This window comes from Pipistrellus kuhlii, unplaced genomic scaffold (genome assembly GCF_014108245.1).
Source record: "Pipistrellus kuhlii isolate mPipKuh1 unplaced genomic scaffold, mPipKuh1.p scaffold_m20_p_18, whole genome shotgun sequence".
Taxonomy (NCBI): domain Eukaryota; kingdom Metazoa; phylum Chordata; class Mammalia; order Chiroptera; family Vespertilionidae; genus Pipistrellus; species Pipistrellus kuhlii.
The window spans coordinates 8,813,329-8,838,460 of record NW_023425493.1 but is presented as its reverse complement, the minus strand read 5'-3'; the positions used below and the strand labels follow the sequence as shown (position 1 = coordinate 8,838,460).

At 42.7% G+C, this 25,132-nt stretch overlaps 1 protein-coding gene across 1 annotated transcript in view; it reads right to left on the bottom strand.

Moving 5' to 3' along the window:
• Positions 1–25,132, bottom strand: part of LOC118721253 (C4b-binding protein alpha chain) — a 230,715-nt gene that overhangs the window by 29,190 nt on the left and 176,393 nt on the right. The window contains exons 12-13 of the mRNA XM_045583091.1: positions 906–1,100; positions 534–627 (exon numbers count right to left, since the gene is read on the bottom strand). Of these exons, the coding sequence (XP_045439047.1) occupies positions 534–627; positions 906–1,100 (289 nt within the window). The remainder of the gene's footprint in view (positions 1–533; positions 628–905; positions 1,101–25,132) is intronic.

Below are 25,132 nucleotides of genomic sequence, written 5' to 3'. Positions count from 1 at the left end.
AGATTGCGAGAGGGCCAGGGAGGGATGCAGGAGGATGGCCAGCTAGAGAGGGACTGTGGGAGGGCTCTAGGACATGTCTGGCTCATCTCATTCAGTCCCAATCGGACAGAGCCCAGCAGCAAGTTAACCCATCGGTAGGAGTGTATTCCTCCTGATGGTCAGTGTACATCATAGCGACTGGTCAACTGTCTTCCCCAGTGGTCAGTGCACATGTCATAGTGAGCTGTTGAAAACCTTAACATATCATTAGCATACTTCTCTTTGATTGGTTGAATGGATGACCGGATGCTAGACATTTAACATATTAGGCTTTTATTATATAGGATAGCATTAAACAGTTCTGTTTACTTCAATGGAAATTCCTTTCTATTCATTACATATCTTTCCAGTCTCTATAAGAAGCTGAAGAGTTGACTGGCTATAAGTACAACTTCTCACACACAAAGCAAAATTAAATAAACATTATGAGAATACTTAGAAGAGAAGCAAAATAAAAACAGAGGTAGTAACATTTACCTATTTCCTCTACTTACCCCTCATTACAAAAATAGTTCATCTGTGAACCAAACTGAGTACTTCCTTCAACACGGCCATTTAAGGGGTCTCCTGGATGTGGACATGATTTTCCTGAAAGAAAATTTTGAAATTCATTGTTTTATACAAACTCCAAAACAGATCTGAAGTAAAACCAAAATTCTACATTGCTCCACTGTGGGAATACTACTTTTCTTTAATTATTAAAAGGCCAAACGTAAGATTCACATTTATCCAGACAACTAACAAGATTCACGACTATTTAAAACCTACATCCACGTGAGAAAACCATCACTGTAGTAGCAGAATATGCCGTCTAAAAGGTATGAGAATCTTTAGAACAGTAAAAATAAGGAGTTTTCTGTACTTACTTGTACAAATTTCCTGGAGAGGAGGTGCCCATGTGCCGTCAGCCTGACAAACAGTAGAGGTGGGACGAACAAGAGGCACAATAAGCCTGTATCCTGGGCGACACTCATATTCTGCTGTGAACCCAGCACTTACAGGGGCCTCAGGATTACCCTTGGGTTTCATAGAGACATATCTTGGTATCTCATCACAGGCATCTGGGCATGAGAGAATAAGACACGAAAGTCAAGTATTTTCTCTTTTTCAACTGCCACGGATTCTAGCAGGTCCTTGGAAAGCTTATGGTTTCTTGGGGACTAAGGTGAATACTCATTCAACAGTAAATTAGAGACAGCAGCAATAGTTTTGGTTTTAAAATATAGCGATAGGTGTGCTTCCTTCCTCAGTGTTTCTCAGTTCATTGCACGCTCACCTCTCCCCTAACACAACTTCTACAGTCTGTAACCCTAGATCAGAGTCCTCTTGCACAGTTTGAAATGCAAACTGATGGTGACTTGTCACTTCAGGCTCGGTCTCCTCTCAGGAGGCGGGTTCCTAGAGGTCAGGGTCATATGCCTTCTCTTCCCTGCTACACCCTGTCCCCAGTGGGTGCTCAAGAAATGCTATGGGTAGAGGTAATTATTATTTTTAAAAATATATATTTTTTATTTTTTACAGAAAGGGAGGAGGATAGAGAAAAAGGGAAGGGGATAGATGAGAGAGAAACATTGATGATCAGCTGCCTCCTGCAAACCTCCTACTGGGTATGTACCCGTAACCCAGGTACATGCCCTTGACCGGAATCAAACCTGGGACCTTTCAGTCTGCAGGTTGACACACTATCCACTGAGCCAAACCAGTCAGGGTGAGGAAATTATTATTTAAGTATTGTGGATTTCATAGATAGAAATAAACCATTTCAAAATATAAGACTTCATTTCATATAGGTGAAATGAGCATTCTTACGAGTAAACACCATTTAAAATCAAATTGTAGCCTGAACCGGTTTGGCTCAGTGCATAGAGTATCAGCCGCCACATTGAAGGGTCCCAGGTTTAATTCTGGTCAAGAGCATGTACCCTGGTTGCAGGAACATCCCCAGTACGGGCTGTGCAGGAGGGAGCTGATGGATGTTTCTCATCCATGTTTCTAACTCTCTATCCCTCTCCCCTCTTCTCTGTAAAAAATCAATAAAATATATTTAAAAAATAATAAAAATAAAATCAAATTGCATTACTTCGAACAACCTCACATGAAAAAAATTCTTTCTTAACATAACTTTACACAATGGACTCTTGAACAAAGCGGCAGTTCGGTTCAGGGGTTCCCACACAGATGAAAATCCGCAGGTGACTTGTGAATTCCCCAAAACTAAGTAGAGTGTTTCCTCCGTATCAGTGGGGGATGGGTGCCAGGACACCCCATGGATACAAAAACCCCTGCATGCTGGTCGCCTATAGAAAGCGGTGAACAATGCCTACAGTGTGCCTTCTGCGTTGTCGGATTCCCAATTGCAGATGGATAATACTGTTGGTTGTTTCCAGGGACGTGAAACCTAGATACCAGCAGCTCCCATATATTTATAGGAACAAATGCAGGCTTAAGTGAATTTGGGCAGGGCAAACCAATGTTGTTCAAGGGTCAACAGTAATTTAACCTTCCTTCACAGATCAATGGATCATACATAACCTCAGAAGCTAGCTCCCTGAGGTAGCTGTATGGGCTGTGTATCTGATATATCCCTAATGCTTTCACAACTTTTTACCTCTGATATTTTTGGAGGTGGGTTAGTTTTCACTCCTTTGTCATTTCTACTTAAGCAATTTGCCTTCCTGTAAATTATCTGTGGGCTGGAAAACCTAACAAATTTCTTAGAACAATTACATACAATAGTGTGATGGAGACACATCAAGTAAAGCCCTAAAAGGCTAAAAGAATGCAGAGGCCTCTCCTATAAAGGTTAAGGGACTAAAGTACATCTATTTTGCTCCCTAAGGAATCTTTCCTCCTTTCCTCCCTGAATCTTGGTCTTATTTCAGACTCACAGATCCGTAAAGAGAACTCTAAACACGTGAAATTTTACTCTTCTTTCTTATCATATTCTAAATTGTAAAACTCTATATATACCCAGTCCAACATTTCATTTCCATCATCCACCTACTGGCAAATGTTTTCAACATTTCCACTATGCTGCCCTTGATATCCATGTTCCTCACTCAACTGCTCAAAACAAATGCAAAAAGCAAAGTCCCTAGTAATTAAAAGCACTGTTTCACATAACAATGCTTTTTATTGATAAACTAGAGGTCCAATGCATGAAATTCGTGCAAGAGTAGTCCCCCCACACCCTTCCCCCTGGCACCCGGGACCCAGGATTCTCTCACAGCCCTGGCTTTGTCCAGAAGGACATCTGGTCTAATTAGCATATTACGCTTTTATTATTATAGATAACGTTACATTTACTGAATACCCTGAGCTAGATATTGTCATTTTCTTTTCTTTTTTTTAAATATATTTTTATTGATTTTACACAGAGAGGAATTGAGAGGGACAGAGAGTTAGAAACGTCGATGAGAGAGAAACATCGACCAGCTGCCTCTTGCACACCCCCCACTGGGGATGTGCCCGCAAACAAGGTGCATGCCCTTGACCGGAATCGAACCCGGGACCTTTCAGTCCGCAGGCCGACGCTCTATCCACTGAGCCAAACCGGTCCCGGCGATATTGTCATTTTCAATAGGGAAACAAACATAGGCTAGAAATTCTATACAATTCTGTTCAGATACAAACGCACAACATCATTCTAGAATTTCCTGGAACCAGCACAAAAGAAATCATTTAACATTATGATTTAATTCCCACAATTAAATTATATAAGTGTCCTTTGTTTTATGCATTCAATCTCAGTAACTATCTTGAAAGCAGATAAAGGAGAGTGGATTCCTAATATGGCTTTCACATGTAGTGTCTATATGGAAAAGTCAATAAGATAGTTTAATCCATTCAACTAACTTGAAGTATTTCTTCCCACTAACATGCAGCATGAAAGACATGCTTCCACCAATGTGCATGTCAATGTACGGCAACCAGTTGATCACAAGTATATATACTGCAATAATTAAATGCAATACCACATATTTTAACAAGCAAATTTCTTCCTTTGCTCAGAACACTGAATTTTTTCCCTATGCTAAAGTTTAAACTAAACATTCTAGGACCCAGAAAAATATCAGCACCTTGGCTTAGTATTTTCTAGATAGTTTAAATATAATTATTATTTGGCTGCAATGCTACGTTTTAGCATAGATGACATTAAGGAAGATGATGTTCTGCATTCAGAAAACTCGCCAATGTTCCAGATGGGTTTCGGGAAAATAAAAACGTTTTCTGCTATAGATCAAGAGAACTGCTCGCCGAAACCGGTTTGGCTCAGTGGATAGAGCATCAGACTGTGGACTGAAGGGTCCTGGGTTCGATTCCGATCAAGGGCATGTGCCTTGGTTGCTGGCACATCCCCAGTAGGGGGTGTGCAAGAGGCAGCTGATCGATGATTCTCCCTCATCGATGTTTCTAACTCTCTATCCCTCTGTCTTCCTCTCTGTAAAAAAATCAATAAAATGTTTAAAAAAAAAAAAAAAAAAAAAAGAGAGAGAGAGAGAACTGCTCACCTTTTCTACACTTGCCAAAATTGGGTAAGCACTCTCTCCCTTGCTTGCAAAAATTAAAATCACTTTCTGACACAGCCCTGCCCAGACTGGTGCCTTCAGAAAATCATGGTGTCTCACCAAACAGGAACCCAGTGAAACCTGACAATCCTGCTCCTCCTCCCACTGTCTACACAGCACCTTATTTTTAAACTTTCTTTGCTTCCCAAAATGCACCTACACCTGCCAATTTTATTTCTCACTGCCTCATTTGTAGGCCTACGAGAATCACTAAGTTACTTTCAAAGTCATTAAGTGACCTTGTTTTTCAGTGACTCCTAACCCTTTCGTCCTCAGTAGTTTAAGTTGCTCCCTCTGGAACATCTGGTGCTACTAGTCACTGTCTAACTGAAAAGTTCTCTTTGGTTCCCAGGACAGCACGACCACCTGGCTTTCAGCTTGTCCTCTGACTGCTCTCTCTTCTCTGCCTGATTGGATCATGTGGCGTTTCGAATAGGCAGTTCTAGGAACTCTTGTTATTTCATTCTTCAGACTCCCCTGGGCGGGTAGATATACTCCCATGACTTCATTGCCCCTAAAAAGAGCTACCTCTCAAATACCTCCCCATCCTAGATGTCTGGCTGGGGTGCTAACCTATATGTATAATTGCTACCCTGCTCAGATCCCCTTGGAAAGTGGCATGCCGTCTCAAATAACATAATGAATGTGCTCTATTGATTCTTCACAGGCATACCAAGCAAACTAGTTAAATTGTTTCCACAACTGAATGCCTGTTCATCCTCTAGTTCTATCCTTACTTCCACAGCCACTATCATTTATCTGGATTGTGACCAGAGTTTCTGGATTGGTCTCCTTATCTACTTTGGCACTATTCACTCAATTCATTTTTCATATTGTTACCGGAGTAATATTGATATGACACAGTGACCAAGGACCTACCAAGTCAGGTATTTTGCAATGGATCCCCAATGCCCTCAGGATAATGTCTAAGGCTCCTTGGCATGGATAACAGACTTAAAATCTGCCACTATGTCACTCCCGCTTTCTCTTGCACACTATTGTCAAGCTATAGCCAATCCCTTGTGGTGCCCATTAAGTTACTTTAGCACTGTAGGCCTCCATGCATTATTTTACTTCAGTTTTGACCAGTGGCCCTATCCTTCTTCCAAATCCATGCATCCTTCAGTGGCATCGTAGATGCCAATTCTTCTTTGAGGCTCTTGATATCTGTCAAAATACTGGGATGTCATCATGATACCCCAAAATACTTTTCATATTATAATTCTTTATTATCCTTATTCCCCTCAAGACTGTCTCATTGATCACCGCATTTCTGGTACCCAGAACCAGAGCTGAATAAGCATAGTTATCAGATCTATACACTGTTAGGCCAAAATTACATTCTTTATTGTTCAGCAAGCTTGTTCCAGAGATATCTGCAAAGCATAATTTTCTTCAGCCTAATTTTTTTCTTCAGGTTCTGCCTTTATTCAAAGCTTTTTTCTTCTTCTATTGGTTTAGTTATATTTATTTCCCTTTACTAGTATTTTAAATTTCTTTCATGTCAAAATATTTATGCTTAAATTTCCCATTACTGCTATTATTAGCAATAGTGTTTTAACATTATCAAAGGTGGACGGTAGGCTAGCAAGTTTCAGTAGAAGCAGCTTGGCTCAAAAGGAATCAGACTGAAGAACAGCATCACAGTTCAGTGAAACAGCCTGATTTTTCAAGAGTCAGACATCTGACATGTGCCAACTGAAGTCACTCAGAGAAAATAAGGCGTTGGCCAGAAAAGGATGAAAGCTTAAATTAGATCTGGAGGACTCGCCTTCGGGTAAGGCTGACGTCTCATGTCTCATGTTTCAGTAATAATTCTTATGTAAATGGCAAATATCTTACTGTATTCAATACCATCGCTGGTTGATGTAATCGAAGTGGAACCTTTGCCTTCGGCTACTACAGTCCCCCCCCTCCCCCCCCCAGCTCATTCTGGCCTGCACTTTAGCCAAGGGCCTAACTGCTGATATTTCTACTGATAGGAGAGATGCCTTTGGAATAGTTTATAATTTGGAATGTTGTAGAAGCAACATGGCTTTCTTACTTCTAGCTGAAATTTAAAAAAATGACCTGTATGTTCAGAAATTATCAGATGCTATACCTTTAGCTATTATTAAGATCCCAGAGCATTCTAAGCCTGATTCCACAAGGAATGCAGTCCTTCTTAGGAACCAACAACAGTCAAACCTCTGGTTTGGCCAAAGGGATATTTCCCCAAATGATAACGTCAAAAAACTGGTCAGTGACCTCCAACAACTGGCCTCAGGAAGAGAAAAACAAAACTGGAAATCTGACAACTGTTGGCTTGATAAAAAGCAGCGGCTCCGGTTCAGGCCAAATGACAGCCCAGTCCAACCAGAGACTCTAAAACTCCCCACTCCTAACTAGTGTACATGCATTAAACCAGTGGCCCACTGGCAAAATGCATCAGTATTGGTGGCACCTGTTTTTTAAAAAAGTATTTTTATATATATTTTATTGATTTTTTTTACAGAGAGGAAGGGAGAGAGATAGAGAGCCAGAAACGTAGTTGAGAAACACCGACCAGCTGCCTCCGGCACACCCCCTACTGGGATGTGCCTGCAACCAACGTACATGCCCCTGACCGGAATCGAACCTGGGACCTTTCAGTCAGCATACCAAGCTCTACCACTGAGTCAAACCGGTTTCAGCTGTTCCCGTTTCTTTTGAGAGCAATACTGCTTAATTGCTTCATGTTTTATACCTGCAGCATGTCTTCCCAAAGCTCTTACTTCTTTCCACTCTGAGTATGCCTTTGGGGATTCACTACTCTATGAGGCAAACTGGAGAAGGGTAATTCCTGGGAGATCTCACTGCCCCTCCCATCCCTCATTACTCAAATGATAGGGTTACACCTGTTTATTTTTCTGACATGAAACATATGAAACATGACACTCAGCAACGGTCCTTCCTGGCATCAAGGAACAAAGGGACGCTGCATCCCAAAAAGACCTGACTCTTGATCAGCAATGATTTTGGAGAAAAATCATTCAAAGGCGGGGGGGGGGGGGGGGGGGGGGGGCGGGGGGGCGGGGGGGGCGGGGAGCTTGTGAAAATTAAAAAATAGAAATCTCATTTAAAATGGAGTCAGGAGGCTAAATGAGAAAACTCACACACACATAAGCAACACATATTGATGGTCCCAAACGTTAGAGACCTACCATGCATTTCCCACAGGAAGTGATACTATTCTGCTGTCTCAACAGGAGGAAGAGAAAGAGAGACTGCCAGAACTCAGCCAAAGAAATGTCACTACACCTCAAGCGTTCAGTTCCTCTCCTCTCTTTCTCCGTTCTTGGTCTTGGTTCACCTGTAGATCACAAGTCCTGAAATACAATTCTTTGTTGTTCCTGAATAAACTCGTTTGCTGGAGAAATATGTGGCTACCTATTTGTTTAAGAAAACAAATAACAGAACCTTCCTCCTAGAGACCGAAGGAATTTTGTTCCAAAGCTTTCAAGAGCCAGCTGAATATTATACTTAACTTCCTGCTTCTTGATAGTTATACAAGAGTGTAAACTATGAGCATTTGTAATCACAAGTGTGACAAGACACACAAGATCTCTGTATTCTAGTGGGAAGAGAACCAAAAACATAGTTTTGGAAGGCTAATTAGAAGTTAGGATGAGTGTGTGTGAGTGTTAGTGTGAGTGTGTCTATCTGAGATAGCATGGTCACAGAAGGTCCCTCTGATGGGGTAACACCACCAATGAGTTGGAAGGATAAGGAGGAGCCAATTATGCAAGAGGCAGGACAATGCTCCTAGACTGAGGGACAGCAAGTGCAGAAGCCCCGAAGTGGCAGAGTTTGGCCTGTCTCAAGAGCAGAAAAGCCTTCCTTTCCACCAGTCATTTGATAAATGCTGTCAGAGAATCATGCTCCTTCCCTCCAGAGCACCTGTCTGTGGTTATAACACTGGTATCAAGCCAAGCTGGGTGTGGCTCGGTGGTTGAGCATTGATCTATTATATGAATCAGGTCAAGGTTCAATTCCCTGGTCAGGGCATATGCCATCCCCGTGGGGGTGGGGGTGTGCAGGACACAGCTGATCAATGATTCTCCCTCATTATTTTTTTAAATATATTTTATTGATTATTTACAGAGAGGAAGAGAGAGAGATAGAAACATCAATGAAAGAGAATCATCGATCAGCTGCCTCCTGCACACCCCCCACTGGGGATGTGCCCGCAACCAAGGTACATGCCCCTGACCGGAATCAAACCCGGGACCCTTCAGTCCAAAGGCCGATGCTCTATCCACTGAGCCAAACCGGTTTCAGCTCTCCCTCATTATTGATGTTTCTATCTCTCCCCCTCCCTTCCTGTCTGAAATCAACGGGGGGAAAAAAAAATACTTTTTAAAAGACAAGTATTGTATCTGGCGTGTGTCTCAGTGGGCTGAGTGTCATCGAAAACATGGAAAGGTTACCAGTTTGATTCTCAGTCAGGGCAAATGCCCAGGTTGTAGGTTCGATTCCCAGTCAGGGCACATGCCGAGATGGATTCAGGGGGCAACCAATCAATGTCTGTCTCCCCTCCCTCCCTCACTTCCTCCTCCACCCCTCCCTCCCTCTCACTTCTCTCTTTAAAAGCAATTAAAACATTAAAAAAAAAAAAAAAAAAAAAAAAGACTTGTATTATGGTTTGGTTAGTCAGTCCCAATAAATTTTAGCAGGTATTTTATTTACTGATTGCCTACTGTGTGTCCGGCACTGGAGATCTAACAGTGAGAAAAACCCAATTCCTGTGTGTGGGTGTGCAAACAAAAGAGTGAAATAAGCATCATGAAAGTAGGAATCCTTTATTATTGGTCACCAGAACCAGCACAGGCCCTGGCGTATACAAGGCAAATCATTTACTGAATGAGTTCTCCTCTAAGGTGAGGATGCAGCATACAAACCGTATACTGTGTAGTGGGATACTAAAAATTACTGGGTATACACACACACACACACACACACACACACACATAACTACAGTTGGAAATACACTGAAGAAGTATTCTTTGGTTGTCCTTTGTGTATATTTTATACAATGAGCATGCTGCTTTTTAGCATATTAAGTGCTTAATCCAGTCAACGAAAAAGGAAACTTATTTCGTGAATAAGTCCCAGCTTTAGTTTATGATCTGTTGTTCCCATGAAATATACACAGTATCCTATTCAATTACTAAATGTATTTTTGGTGGGGTGTTTTTGTGTGTGTGTGTGTGTGTGTGTGTGATTACAAGAAGTAATGTTAAATTTTTAAGTAATTAATCCAAAAATGTTAATATTTATTGTCCATTTCTTGGGATACTAATTTTTCATTGGGTTTGCCTACCAACGTATTTAGGTTACTTTGGATAGCTCCTCAAATATAACTCAACCTTATGAAAAACAAAAAACAAAAACAAAAAAACACAGCAACGCCAAAAATACATTTAGTAACTGAATAGGATCCTGCGTATATTTCATGGGAAACAAGAAGACCACACCGGGCGCAACAGTCAGCAAACCAATGCTCACTCGACTATGGGCAGCAAGGAGCCCGTTAGCTTTTATTGCAAAAGCACTGAGCGCCCTTCCTGAAAACACCCCTCACCCAAGGGCTCAGCTTGCTCCCAGCCCCACCCCACCCACCCCCACGCAGAGGAAAAGCGCAGAGCTTCCTCGCCCCACACGCCGCACCCCTGCCCCGGCCACTTCCCGTAAGCACAAGCCCGATAACACCCCGTGGGGCCCCGCCACCCAGGCATCAGACCGCGCAGGAAACCGCGCAAACGCAACCCTGGCAACACCCACACACACCGGGCTCTCGGGAGCAAGCCCTCCATCACCTGGGCTGCGCTTCCCGTCCTCATCCCGCTCGGCTCGGCCCCCACACACCTGCCTGCTGTCGCCAAGGACACGCTTCGGCAAACCCCGGCCGCGCCCAGCGCCCTGCGAGGCTCCGTACAAGCCGCTGGCACCCCGGGGTCCTCCCTCCCCTGGAGCCGCGCACAAGCACAACCCGGGGCCGCTCTGCCCAAGCCCCGTCCCCCTTCCCCTTTCCCCGACCCACCAGCCCAACCTCTCCCCGCCCTCGGCTGCGGTCGGCCGGCCCCTCACCCTACCCGCCCCAGCTCGCTCCGGGAGCGCACCCCGTCTCCGGGCCCTTACCGGTGGGCGCGGGTAGCCAGAGCACTAGCGTCACCAACAGGTTCCCAACGAGGCTCCGAGCGGAGAAGGCACGGCGAGGAGGTGCCCTGAGAGGCCCGCGAGAGGCCGTCATGTTCCGGGCGGAGGAGCGGGAAGCCAGGAACCGTGAAGGCGGAACACCCAGCGGTCTTGGCTTGCACTGCGCCCGACGGAAGTGTCGCTAGGGGGCGGGCCCAACGAGTGGGGCGGTAGGCGATAGGCGATGAGGGAAGGGGCGTGGCCGGCGGGTTATTGGCAGCTCAGGCTCCGCCCACGCCGGCGGGAGAGGGACGGCCCTTCACCTCACAATGCTTGTGGGAAATGGTAGGGCACCGCCCGCCCGCGCCCCTAAGACGGACAGGCACCAACCCCGCTCAGGAAGGGCGGGAAGGAAACGAGAGCTGGCCCAGTCATCATCGCGCCCTTTCCGGAGCCCGGGATGGAAAAATAAAGCTCGTGGGCCTGAAAATAGAAACCCAGAGCCCAGACCGGGGTCGCCTAGGGCTCCACTTTGGTCCTGGGACCTCCAGATTGGCAGGAGTGCCAGGGCCCTTGTTCAACATTGGGCATTAGCTCGGCATTAATTAGGGACCACACTTGAGATTTCCATGGTTGAAGGTCTGCTACTTGAATCCTCTCAATGCCTGCTGGATTTCAAAATCACCTAGATGGTCTGGGCACTGTGTGCCAAACCCCTAATGTAAATAACTCTGCTTGTTTTCAAGGGCTCAGATAGTTCCTTGAGGGAACCCCTGGGAAGGTAAATCAATACCTGGCCATAAACATGTGGGGCCCTTGCTCTTGATCAATAACTGTTTTATTGGAGAGGAAATACACATGAATGAAAAAGTTAAGGGCAAGGATGTATTCATGGCAAATTCTTGGAAGTGATGAATATCATTATTGTTTGGATATATAGGAATTAATAATACGGGGAATTTTTCTGATGAAACAGTCTCTCAATGCTAGAAATATAAGAATGAACAGGATTTATTTGTAGAATTGTGAGTAAACCTATATTAATTAAACAAAAACCGGGAATATGACCAATATTAAAAGAACAAACAAAAGAATTGACATTTTCTATTTGTTGCAAAGGATAAAAACGTCAAACAATGGGAGTAAACATTGGGAGGCCTAGGACCCACAAAACATAATTTTTGTGTTTTTGAAGTTTTCAAATGAACTTGACTTTTAAAGCAAATAGTTACATTTAGAGTTCATTCCACAGAGACCATCGCAAACGCCACCCCGGAAACACCGGCACACACCGGGCTCTCAGGAGCAGCCCTCAACTACCTGGGCTGCGCTTCCCGTCCTGTGAGCCAAAATGTATAATTTTTTTTTTTGGGGGGGGGGGAGGAATGTAAGTTCTTAAGTGTCTAGCAAAAGTATAAGGAATTTTTGTCAGATGGCTAATGGGATGAAATTCTATGCAGTAAGCAGTGTAAGATATATATATATAGTGAAAAACTATCCTCTATTCTTTAGAAGAAAAGCAGACTGCAAATCAGTATGTGCCTTTTGGTATTCCTTTTATTAAACAAAAGTAGTTTATTGATATACACAAGTAGAGATTAGATGGAAATATAACTCCCCACCCCCAAAAAAAACAACAACAACAGTTGACAAGATTGTGCAAATTTCATTTTTTGTGCTTTTCAACTTTTTATATTGACTCAGGTTATGTTTGGAATCAGGAAAAGAAAAAAAATTAATAACCCAACTTATATATCAACATTTATTTTGTTCATAGAATGGTGACAGAAACTCACAGAAGGAATGAGGATGATAAGGAAATGGAAGATCTCAATACAAACCTCAAACACATCTTTTGGAAAGATAAAACTGTGTATATATTTAAACAGTTCAGCCTCTGAGATGTACTAACAACTTTCAAGGTTCAACAAATCATGGAATTTCCTCTTCCTCTCAGCCCAACACAATGTTTGGATTGTCAGCGGAGCTGTAAAACAGTATGTGTGGAGGTGATGTATAAAATAAAGGCCTTAGAATCTTGGATTATTAAGTGTAGACCCTCCATGATGACACAAATGTTGAAGGAGGTATAAGTAAGGCAACAAATAGGAAACTCAGTGAGGGGGGATTAGACTATCTTCATGATTACTGTGTGATATAACAGAAATGTTCTGTGGCTCAATGTTGGCACTTGTGCAAACAGAATCTATTCTCTACAATGATCTATCTGTACACTGTTATATATCAATTATATCTCAGTAACAGCTGGGGTTGGGAACTTTCCCATTTATTTCTATGCTTGGAAATAAGGTGTACTTGTGTGTATGTGTGTGTTTTCATGAGGAGATTTAACAGGGAAAAATATAACTAGTGTTTGGTTTCCTAGTTATGGGTACTTGATTAGATTTAACGATTGGGATTTACTTAAACTTTCTTCCTATCTATGAAATTTCTGTACCTCGGAATCATCAAACCATTTTTTTAAAATCCTCACCCAAGGATATTTTTTTCCATCAATTTCTAGAGAAAGTGGGAGGAGGGAGGGGAGGAAGGAGGAGAGAGACAGAGAAACATTGACTTGAGAGAGACACATCAATTGGTTGCCTCCTGCACGTGCCCCTCCAGGGGCTGGGGCACCTGCAACCAAGGTACCTGTCATTGGAATCCAACCCACAATCCTTCGGTCCAATGGCTGGCCGACATTCTAACCACTGAGAAAAACCGGCCAAAGCATCCAACCATATTTAGCATCATAAATGGTATCCTTGTTGGTTTCTTTAATGCATTTGGAGTTGACTCACCTGAGGCTCCAACTGATATGTTCTGAACCTTATTCCTTGTTTTTCTGAACAAGCTCCATGAAGGAGGGATAGAGTTTTCTTGCTTTTTCTCAAGTGCTCAGAGAGTTCCAGGCCTATAGTAGGTACATAATAAATATATATTACTTACTAAATGAAATAAACAGGTGTTGCTGTCAAATCATATAACATCTTTCTGCCCATTCTCCATGAGCATGGGAGATGTCTGAAAGATTTTAATTGTACTAATAATTAGACACAGAGAACAAGGCTGGATTTGACTCTAAAAGGAACTAACTACAACTGTCTGCACAGAAAACCCTCCTGAATCAGGCAAGGTGGAGCTAATCCTTGAGGTGGAGCTAAAACCCACCCCTTAGTCTTGAGATCACTTGTGATGGAATTCACAGGAGAGCACTGAGCCAAGAAAGTCAAGGCCTTGAGGGAAGTAGGGGCATAAACACTAGGGGTTCCTCCAGTTTCCCCTCAAGACGTTGCCTGAAATATGGTAGCAATCATACTTGGGTAAAAACTGCTGTTTGAATTTTAACCTTGCTATCTGACTTCGACCTTCGATTACTTGCTTAAACAATAGGGTATCCGCTGCTTTGAGCCTGGCTGCACCAGACCCGGCTGCTCCGGGCCTGGCCGCTCCCAGCCTGGCAGCCGCTGCTCCGGGCCTGGCCGCTCCCAGCCTGGCAGCCGCTGCTCCGGCCTGGCCACACCAGACCCAGCTGCTTCGGGCCTGTCTGCTCCCAGCCTGGCAGCTGCTGCTCCGGGCCTGGCCACACCAGACCCGGCTGCTCTGGGCCCAGCTCTCCCTGGGCTTGGCTGCCTCCGCCTCAGGCCTGGCTGCCACTGCCCCAGGTCTGGCTGCTCCAGTGCTGGCTGTTGTTGCTCTGGTTCTGGCTGCTGCTGCTCTGGGGCCTGGCCGTTGCTGCTCCGGGCCCGGCTGCCACTGCCTTGTGCCTGGCCACTCTAGGCCTGGCCGCCGCTGTTCCAACATTCTGTCCTTTTTTTTTTTTTTTTTTTTTTTTTTTTTAAACAATAGGGTAGTTATAGGAGATTGACTCCCACTGACTCAGTAGCTTCAGGGTTAGAAACTATAGATAACCTTTAGAGATTAACCTCTGAGTTCTGCTTTTGTATTATGGGCAAGATAGGACCACATTCCAATGTCCAGCAGGGTGTGACTGGGAACTAACCCTGCTGGCTGTCCCCAGTCTTTAGAATTTAGTCTTTAGGATTTAGGAACAGATAAGGACGGCCAGTTCTTTGTCCTGAGGGACCAATCAGGGTTAGCCGATTCAGTGACATCACCACTGACCTGAGTAAAACCCCTGGACTGGGCAAAATTCGCTCTCTTCCGCCATGCTGCCAGTGTGAGTGGGACAGCCCATGCTAGCATGGAAAAGGCTCTTTTGTTTATTGCATCGGACTCGGCTCCCTGGTGGTCCTTGGGGATCACGAATTCGTCTGGGATCCCCAGCCAGGACCATGAGGGGCCCCGATCCAGAGAGCCTGACTGGACGTGGTAGGTGTGTGTTTGACTGTGTTTTTGTGTGAGCGCTCTGGAGGGACTGCCCCTCCATCGGGGCTCTTACCTGGGTGTTTGATGGCTGCTGCGTCAGCCAAGGTTTGAGCCCGGATTTAAATCTGTAATAAATTCTTGCTGGCTTAATCAAATTGGCTTCGGTGGTCCATCTCTTGGGGACTCGCTCCATAACATTGCCAAACTGCCAAAAGAAAACAAGGAGAGAATGGAAACTACGCATGTTCATAGACCAGGTTTTGAGCTGTGTGTTAGATCTCCGTTAAGGCTTTATGAATGGAAGTAAGGATGTGTGTGGATGTCATTAAACAGAGGCCAACTTCTTTAAAATAAAACAATGCTAGATGATTCTTTGCCACCTACATTAGTATATTTAGGTGGGGTAGCAGCATGAATGCACCTATAAATGCTCTCAGAAAAGGCCTCCTACTGTCCTGGTGAATCACACAGTAGGGTTTGTGGAAAGCTGAAAGAGAGTGGCTACACGGAAGAAAACCATCTTTCTTGATGTTGGCCCCGGAGGGATACCACCTCTATTTGCACCTGGTAAAACCTGAAAACCTGCCCGGTCAATAGCTGTTACCGGAAGGGCTAATTACTGTGGGAGGCCACACCCACAGCAGCTATTAGGAAGCCAGTCAAACACAGAAGGGCATTTCTCAGAAGGGATGTATTTTTTTTTTGTTTCCTGTTGGCTTTGGATAGCTTGAAACGGTAAACACATTACAGAGCAAATCCCATTAAGTCAATTTGCAAAGATAAAACCTTTTATTCCTTTCTCATTATAATGGTGCCGACAGACTATTTCATTTATGAGCTTCCACCTCACAAGTGTACTCAAAGGCAAACAAAAGAGTTGGATTTCTAGCTCTAGAAAGAGCTTTTGGCAGCAACTGGCCCAGCCCCCGGGGTTCTTATCTTGCTCCTGCATTTTCCAAATTCTCCTTAATGAGCTCAATTCCCTATTACACACATTTGAAAATAAGAATGACAAATATGTATACAGAATTCGTAGGCAACACTTTCTCCCTTTAAGTAACTGAGATAGTTGTATGTCCTCAGTGCAGTCTTTCCCCTGACTAGACAGTATGTTCATTTCAGCACAAGAAAGATGGAGTGACAGCATCCAGACTCCAACTGAAGAGGGAGCTTCCTCAGGAATTGGGAGAGCTTCAGCATCTTTGCCTGCACATGTTGGCAGCTCAGTGAAGTCACTTCAAGGATTCTGAGTCTCATGCCCCAGCCAATTTGGCTCAGTGGATAGAGGTGTTGACCTGTGGACTAAAGGGTCCCAGGTTCGATTCTGGCCAAGGGCTCATGACCCGGTTGTGGGCTTCATCCCTCACAGTAGGGGATGTGCAGGAAGGAGGCAGCCAGTCAGTGATTCTCTCCATCATTGATGTTTCTATTTCTCTAGCTCTCTCCTTTCCTCTCTGAAATCAATAAAAAAAGAAAAAAGAAATTGGAGTCTCAGATCTTATTCTGTTGAAATGAATCAGCTCCTTTCCAATGAGCATTTTAATTTGAGGTGTTCTCATGCGTCATAGTTTTTTGTCAAGGAAGGACACTGAAGTAACAGGAATTTTTATTTAGATGGCAGCATGGTCGACAATCGAATCACCCAGAATGTATATGTTGACATCACTGCTAGCGTTACACATAAGTTATAAGTTCAGAATAATGTGGGGGTTTATTGCCCTCTGTTGTGGTAGCTATGTAGGGCACAAGACAATATAGCATGAACTAAGTAGATAAGAGAGATTAATTATTAACTGACCTTTCCTCATTGCTTCTTTTGTCAAAAGTGTTCTTAGAGGTGAGCAAATGCATAAAAAGAGCCCTATTCCAGAAAACCTACAGGTCCACTGTAACACACGGATTCTTTCCTTCAGCCCTATTTCTGAACCATGGCTGTGGCATGGGAAGTACACAGGATCCAGTAGTTTGGAGGAGGCATGTCCTCCTGCACTTAATACAGTCAAGACCGAAAGGGGGTATTGCATAGTCTAAGGCAGTGGTCAGCAAACTGTGGCTCACGAGCCACATATGGCTCTTCGGCCCCTTGAATGTGGCTCTTCCACAAAATACCACGGCCTGGGCCAGTCTATTTTGAGGAAGTGGCATCAGAAGAAGTTTAAGTATAAAAAATTTGGCTCTCAAAAGAAATTTCAATCGTTGTCCTGTTGATATTTGGTTCTGTTGACTAAAGAGTTTGCCGACCACTGTTCCAGGGTGTCCAAATGCTTCCTCAGCCAGGATGAAGTCTCTCCTCTTAAGGCTGGAACACTGTCCTTCCTCCAAGGGACAGACCCTGATGAGCCACATCAGTTCACCTGATATGCCCAGTAATTACTGCCACCTGATTCCTCCTTTTAACTCATAAATTATCCCCACATCATCTGTTACATACACCAAAATGGATCATTCTCATGTCCTTCAACACCTGTCTTTGGTGTGTGCCTTTTTACCAGGATCACCCCCACTACTCCTATACCTGTCCTGAGCTCACAGGTGTTCAGCCTGGTACAGACTCTAAGTCACACCTTATCTCAGAGATATGGCCACAAATGATTAACCGTCTCCTGTAGAACAGTCTCCTGGGTCAAAACTCCACTATTGAAAGAGTACTCTGAGATAAAGTCATTAAGTCATTCCTACCTACCGGTATTTATTAAAAGGTGGCCAACCATCGATGTAGGAAATTTGAGGTTCACCTTGATGTTTAAGAATGTGTTCAAAAGTTGACAATAAATTTAAATTTTGATAAATTCATTCTCAAGTATTCCCTAAATATTCCCCATTTGATTAAGTCTATACTCAAAAAATTTGGTAACTTTAAAAAGTGGTCTTTACTCTTAAGTTAATTTAGCATGGGAAAGAAAACGCATAAGCACAATTTATGGTATTTTATAAGTGACTAATCATTGCTTGAAGAATGAACGAAGGATCAAGTAAATGAATACCATAGAGTTAATAGACAAAAAACCAAAGTTCAATGGGTTGTGTTTATATACAGTTTTAATGAGGAGGAAATGATTGTCATTTGGCAAGGATAAAAAATACAGATTCAATATTATACAGTGAACATAATCTCAAGGTGAGATCCTGTAAATGTAAAATATAAAGAAGCTTAAAAAACACCAGTGGATGGAGGCTATTATAGGTAATTTTTATATTCTTTATGTTTTTCTGCATTTTCCATGTTTTCAAAAACAAGCACAGATTACTTTAAAAGAAAATCGTTTATTTAAAAAATTGGAATAGACAGGGAGTTCTGTGAGTCCCAGAGAGAGACGCCACTTTGGACTGGAGTTATTTGGGAATTTGTGAGAGCTTCTTGGGTCAGTGAATCCTGAGCTCAGTTCATGTAACTTGGGTCGGAAGAAAGGTGGCAATGTGTTTTAGGCAGGTAACCTGGCAGGAATAGGGTAAATCAAATGATATTTTAAGCAGTTTTCTGGAATATTTTTAAATAACATCTTTTAAAGACAAACGATACCCTCACACAGTCTGGTTATATCGTCTTTTATATTTGGTGGCAGCATAATGGCTATGGCTCAGTTTTGCATATCCAAACACCCGGATAAAAAAGGAAAACAAATGCATCACCCCAAGAGCATTGGAGGCTAACTTAAACATCTGGAAAACACAACACTTTGTGCCTTATTTTACCTTAAAATCTCCTACATTATTTGCCTTCTTCTCCCTTATAATGCATTTCTGTTAATATAGGAGCAATGTTACTTTTCCTTCAAACTATTGGAAAAAAGTTAGGAAAAAAATATTTCCCTATTCCATTTTCCCTCACGACTTCCCTGTCTCCTTGGTATGCTAGCCACACATTCCCCAGGCATATGTAAATGCCTTGATCCCACTGGAGAAGGATCAAGGTCAAAAAGTTAATTACCAATTCTAAATTTTAAAAACTCAACACACATTTTGCTTCCATAAACAGCCATGAAAAAGAAGCTCTTGGACAAAAGCAAAGTGAGTATAAACCAAATAATAAACATAGGGCTTTGCAAATTAGTTTCTATTTTATTTTATTTTTTCCGGTTGGTTTAGAGAAAAGGGAATTGGCTATATCTTAACTAGAAATGCCTCTCTCATTTCCTTCCCTTTTCATAAGGCCACTTGCACTTCCTCTGCTCAATGTAAATCTCCCAAGCCAGGTGCACATTGATATGGAAACAGAGAACAGAAAGAAGGAAATTTTACCAAAAAATGTGGCGTTTTTAAAAATTCTGCTTTCTACAGGAGGGGCCGAGTCCCTCCCTTTGTAAGGCTTCTGGTGCTGCTGTTTCTGAAAATGGCCTCAGAATCTTGTGGACAGGAAATGTTAGGACTCCAAGGCATAGCCAGAGTGTGGAAGGACCAAGGGAATTGCTCTCTGTGTGATTAAGAAAGATGAGGCCAAAATCGGTTTGGCTCAGTGGACAGAGCATCAGTCTGCAGACTGAAGGGTCCCAGATTCCGGTCAACTGAAGGGTCCCAGGTTTGATTCCGGTCAAGGGCATGTACATTGGTTGTGGGCACAGATCCAGTGGGGGGGTGAAAAATCAATAAAATATATAAGGAAGGAAGGAAGGAAGGGAGGGAGGGAGGGAGGGAAGGAGGGAGGGAGGGAGGGAGGGAGGGAGGGGAGGGAAGGGAAGGGAGGAAAGAAGGAAAGAAGGAAAAAAGGAAAGAAAGAAAGAAAAGAGGAAAGAAAAGAAAAACAGAAAAACAGAAAGACAGACAGAAAAAGAGACAGAGGTGGGCAGGAGGCAGCTGATGGATGTTTCTCTCTTATCAATACAGATATCTATCCCGCTCTGTAAAAAAATCAATAAAATATATTTTAAAAAAGAAAGAAAGATGAGGATATTTTGCTTGTGTGTGCCTTGAAGCCTCTGGATCTCGGTTCTTCTATTTAATTCTGCTGTTGTAGTGGGTATACAGCCACAGGCAACAAGTAAGTGAAGGGGTGTGGCTCTGTTCCAGTAAAACTTTACTTACAAAAACAGTTACTTTTTAGCTCACTGATTTTTAATATTCCCTTCTCTGTTGCATGCCACTTTGGATTGTAGTGTATTTTTCTTTTTCACTCCAAACCTAAACAAGCAGCTGAAAATTTACTCAACAACAGCTTGGGGGAGGGCTGCTTGAGTTGGAGGAATGAACGGATAAGACACAGCAACAGGCCCAAATGGAAGACAGAAAGGAGAGAGCAGCCACGGGAGTTCAGATGAGGGACAGAATTCAGATAAAGGGGGAAAGCAGGGGAAGGTGAAAAGGGAACGTCTCCACTGGATCCTTAAAGATTGATCCTGCATCTTAAAGGGGAGCTGGAGGACTTGGAGGCCCACCCACGTGGCAAATGCTTGGGTTCCACCAGGAAAAGAAAAGCTGGCTACTCAAAGGTTCTTAGAGTAAATGCATAAAGATATAGTGTTATGGGCGACCCTCGAATGACGACCACCAGTCAGCCACATTGGAATTCAGGAAGCCTTTATACGAACCCGAGTCTGGGCTACCGTCTCAACTGACACAGCAGCGACCAACGAGAGCCCTGACCCACTCTAAGCACGCTACTTTTATCCGTCTTAGGGATGTCTGGCAGATTATGATTGGCTAAAAGTTTTAACAAAGAAACGTCAGTTATAAGTTATAGAAAAATTCCACTAGTACAGTAACGTTTAAAGTTTATACAACACCTGGGGTGGGGGTTTATTTTCAGCTTAAGCAGTCTCTGTTTGACCTGGTTTGGTCTGTTTGTCCTGCCTTGTGGCTACTGGACACAGGACGTGCCTGCCTGGGGGTTGAGCCTTGCAACAGAACTATTTTATGACTAAAAGTTACGCTACGTTCTTTGTTGTGGGTCTGGTTACTCGTTCCTTCCCTGGCCTGGAGTCCTGCCTCGATAGGGTCTTGCTGGCCATATGGAGCCCTGCCTCCACCGGGCCTTGCCGGCCACAATAGGAATGCCATGAAAAACAGTGCTGTGCACAGCACTGATGGAGTCCTCACCCCAAATCACTGGAACAACAATTATCCAAGAAAAGACATCACCAGCATGGCGTTTTCATTATATATATATAAGCTGGCTATATATTATTTTATATATATATATATATATATATATATATATATATATATATATATATATATATATAATTGATTTTCTTCAGAGAGGAAGGGAGAGAGATAGAGAACTAGAAACGTTGATGAGAGAGAAACACTGACCAGCTGCCTCTTGCACACCCCCTACTGGGATGTGCCTGCAACCAACGTACATGCCCCTGACTGGAATCAAACCTGGGACCTTTCAGTCCACAGACTGATGCTCTACCACTGAGCCAAACCGGTTTCGGCAGCAATGGCATTTTCAGCTCCTGAAGGACTTTCTAACATCTTTGGAGTCAGTGATAGCCTTGTGTGATAGCATCTTTAAACCCTGTTTCCATTTTCCATACTTAAGCTGTTGAAAAGCTTTTGAATTCAATTTGTGTGTTGGGTACCTGCTAGGTTCCTAATTTGTTCGCAGACTTTGCACATGATCACAGGGCCTCCTTGGGGTGTGAATGGATATTCACTTCTTTAGGTTTTTGCATCTGTATCACTGCTAATTGGCAGGGGAGAAAGAGATGGGAAAAATAATTATACACATTGTAGTTTTGAAAGAAATGAATCCCTGTTTATTTTGAAATTCAGGGCATAATTTGCTTTATGTTTCTGAAATATTTGTAAGATGCCTAAAAATAAAAAATCAAATTCTACTTTTCAAGATTAAGTGAAGGCTTGGATTAGGAAATAATACTAAGACCATCCTATAGGTTGTGTTGGAACTCTAAACTGCTTATAGACAAGTGCCTGTTGCTTTGAACAACACATTTCCCTGTTTTCAAACTAATTTTAATGAGTAAATCTTGTTACAATGCAGGAAGCGGCTATAGGGTCAAGTCTGGGACTGACCTGGGACAAGGCCACAAATAAGTCCCAGTTTGGAAGGCAGGGCCCTTTTAGTTTAATTAAGCTTAACCTCATAGCCCTCCCTAGTTCCTACCCAGGGAGCTAATGGGCTGTGGGAGGCCAGCAAGTGCTGCCAAAACAAGGCGAAACTCACAGGAACATTCTAAACATGTTGACCACTCCCTTGTTTTGATCTGCCTATAAATTCAAGCCTCAGCTTTAAAGTTTGGTATTTCCGTGTCCTCATCCAGGCACCAAGAGATCCGCCAAGCCTCAGCTGTATTCTCTTGTCTGTCTTTTCCTTAATTCCTCACCAGCCCACCTCAGGCTCACTGAACCTGCCCGTGCTGGATGCGCACATTACAAGACTGTGGTGACATTTGAACTTCACAATGTAAATCACTTTGTTCAGCAATCTTACACAAGGCTTCCTTCCCCCCTATAGTGAAGATATAAATTCTGTTTTCTGTACAATTAGTACCCACAGTTAAGAGAGCATCAGTAGTTTTCATAAAGGCATGAGAACAGGAGGTTAAAAGAAGTATTTAATCTCTTTTAAATTTAACAATATCAGGCATGCGTAAATAATAAGAGCTAACATTTTTTTTACTTTCATCACAAGTGAGACACTCTGTTAAGTGAGGTTGAAGCTATTATTATCCCTATTTTTCAGGCAAGAAAAATTAACTTTAGAGAGATTAAGCATCTTAACCAGGGTAATAAAGCTAATTAGTGAGTGTGTGCACAGGTCTTAGTGACTGCAAAGCCCGTGGTCTCATGTGATATGCTACCCTGCCCTTTTGGGGATTAATGCGCACCTCATTTTACACAAATGAAATGATACATGTAACACCAGTATCTTTAGGTTTCTGTGTGCTGGTATTAGGGATTTAAGGACGGAAGCCCAAAATGTAAAACACTCTACCATGTTCTGCTTCCTCATTCATTACCCAGTCTTTACTCTCTCATGGAAAGTAAACGAGGACAACACGTGAGAGAAAGAAGAAGACTGTGATTCAGGGGTCAAATTTGTCACAGGATGAGGAAGGGCACACTGGAGACCCGTGTACGAAGGAGTGGTGGGTTACACAGCTCTGTGGAATGACTCCCAGGAACAATGACTACGTGAGTAATGGCCTGAAAGTCATCTTGGATGATGCGTGTTACATGGGGTGTGAGAGAATACAACCTCAGGGAGTATATGGCTACCCAGTTAGTTAAAAAATGTGGTTAATGTGAATATAGGGTAGTACAAGGAGGTTTTACAGATTTGGCCTAATAGATTTGTCACTCTAAGCTTCCTACCAAGGAAAACTTTAAAACTTTATCTGACTATGCACAAGAAGGCTGTTTTGTATGTAGATAAATGGGAATGCATAAGAGGCAGAAATAAGAGGCAAGGACAAATAGGCTCTGAATGGAACAGTCTAACAGTATTATTCCTCAAATATTGGCACATGACTTAACTTGTTTAACATTTGTCACAAATTATTGATATAGTAAATACCGGTGAAATATCAAATGTGCAGAGAGAAGCATTTTTTTTTCCATCAGGAAAATGTCAAGCCAGTGATGTTAAACCACAGAAAGAACTTGCAAGTCTGTATGAACAGAGAAGGAAGTTTTCATTAAGCCTTAATATGGACAGAGGCCCTTACAGAAATATGATAATTTCCCCATAGGCTAAAAACTCAGAATAATGTGCAAAAGGAAACATCACAAAAGGAAACATTAATAAAGGATATTAGTTCAAGATGCTCAAGTAGCTAAAACAAATGCAACAAAATAGAGATGGGGAATGGGGGGATATGAGGGGAAAAAGGAAATGCTTCAGTTTTGTGCTATACACAGTTCTGGACACTGAATTTCAATAAGAATCAGCTTCAGGGACCGGTTTGGCTCCATGGATAGAGCGTCGGCTTGGGGACTGAAGGGTCCCGGGTTCGATTCCAGTCAAGGGCATGTACCTTGGTTGCGGGCATATCCCCAGTAGGGGGTGTGCAAGAGGCAGCTGATCGATGACTCTCTCTCATCGATGTTTCTAATTCTCTATCTCTCTCCCTTCCTTTCTGTACAAAATCAATAAAATATATTAAAAAAAAAAAAAGAATCAGCTTCAGAAATGGGCAACTAAAATTATCAATGGAATAGCTGAGATTCTGAGTCAGATAATTGGGAGTAAAATCCTAACTCTTACAACTTCCTGTTGGTATGATTTTAAGTCAGTCACTGAATGGCTCTGAACTTCAGAGTCTTCTGTGCTTTGGGTTAACAACATTATTTGGCCTTCCTACCTCTCAGAGTTGTTTTGAGGACCAAAGAAGACAATAAATAGTAATGCATTTTATAAACAAATCTATTAGATGTTGCTATTCTTATTATTTATCTTGACTACTGTACAACTGGAGGTCAAAAATCATTAAGTGAAAATCATTTTTGCATGCCTATACTTGGTCTCTGTTCACAAGGACCTGTCAGGGTGGATGGTGAAGAGTGTAATGGGAACCAAGAAGACAGAGATTAGTAAATAGAATGTGGGAAAGCCCGATGCTGGGCAAGGGAGGAAATACACAGAGTAATTAGATGTGTGAATCTGGGAAGGCTGACATTTGAAGAGATATACAAAGTCATCAAAAGTGTGGTATGAGATTAAAACAGATATGCTCACCAAGTTCACTGTTAGTCTATCAAAACAATAAGCATCCTGAAACCCTGAGGTAAGTTTAGAACAGGTTTAAAGATGTACTATTTCCCTTGGTAGTGAGTTGTAGCAAAATTCCCTGATGGAGAAGAGAGGCAGTTGTATGGATCACAACACAACTCTTGGAAGATACCACTAATTGTCACAACATTGCTTTTTGATGTGGACTCTCTATGTACTACTTCAGCCCATTTACTCATACTTTTTCTGACCACTTCATTCTTGCACCCTTTTCTAAACAAAGCATACAAAACTTATCTATTTAAAAAAACAAACGGTTTGAGCATTTACTAACAAATTAAAATGAGACAAAAGCAGAAAGAATACACAGTTACGATCTCACTTTAGAATACTACTCAACGAGGCT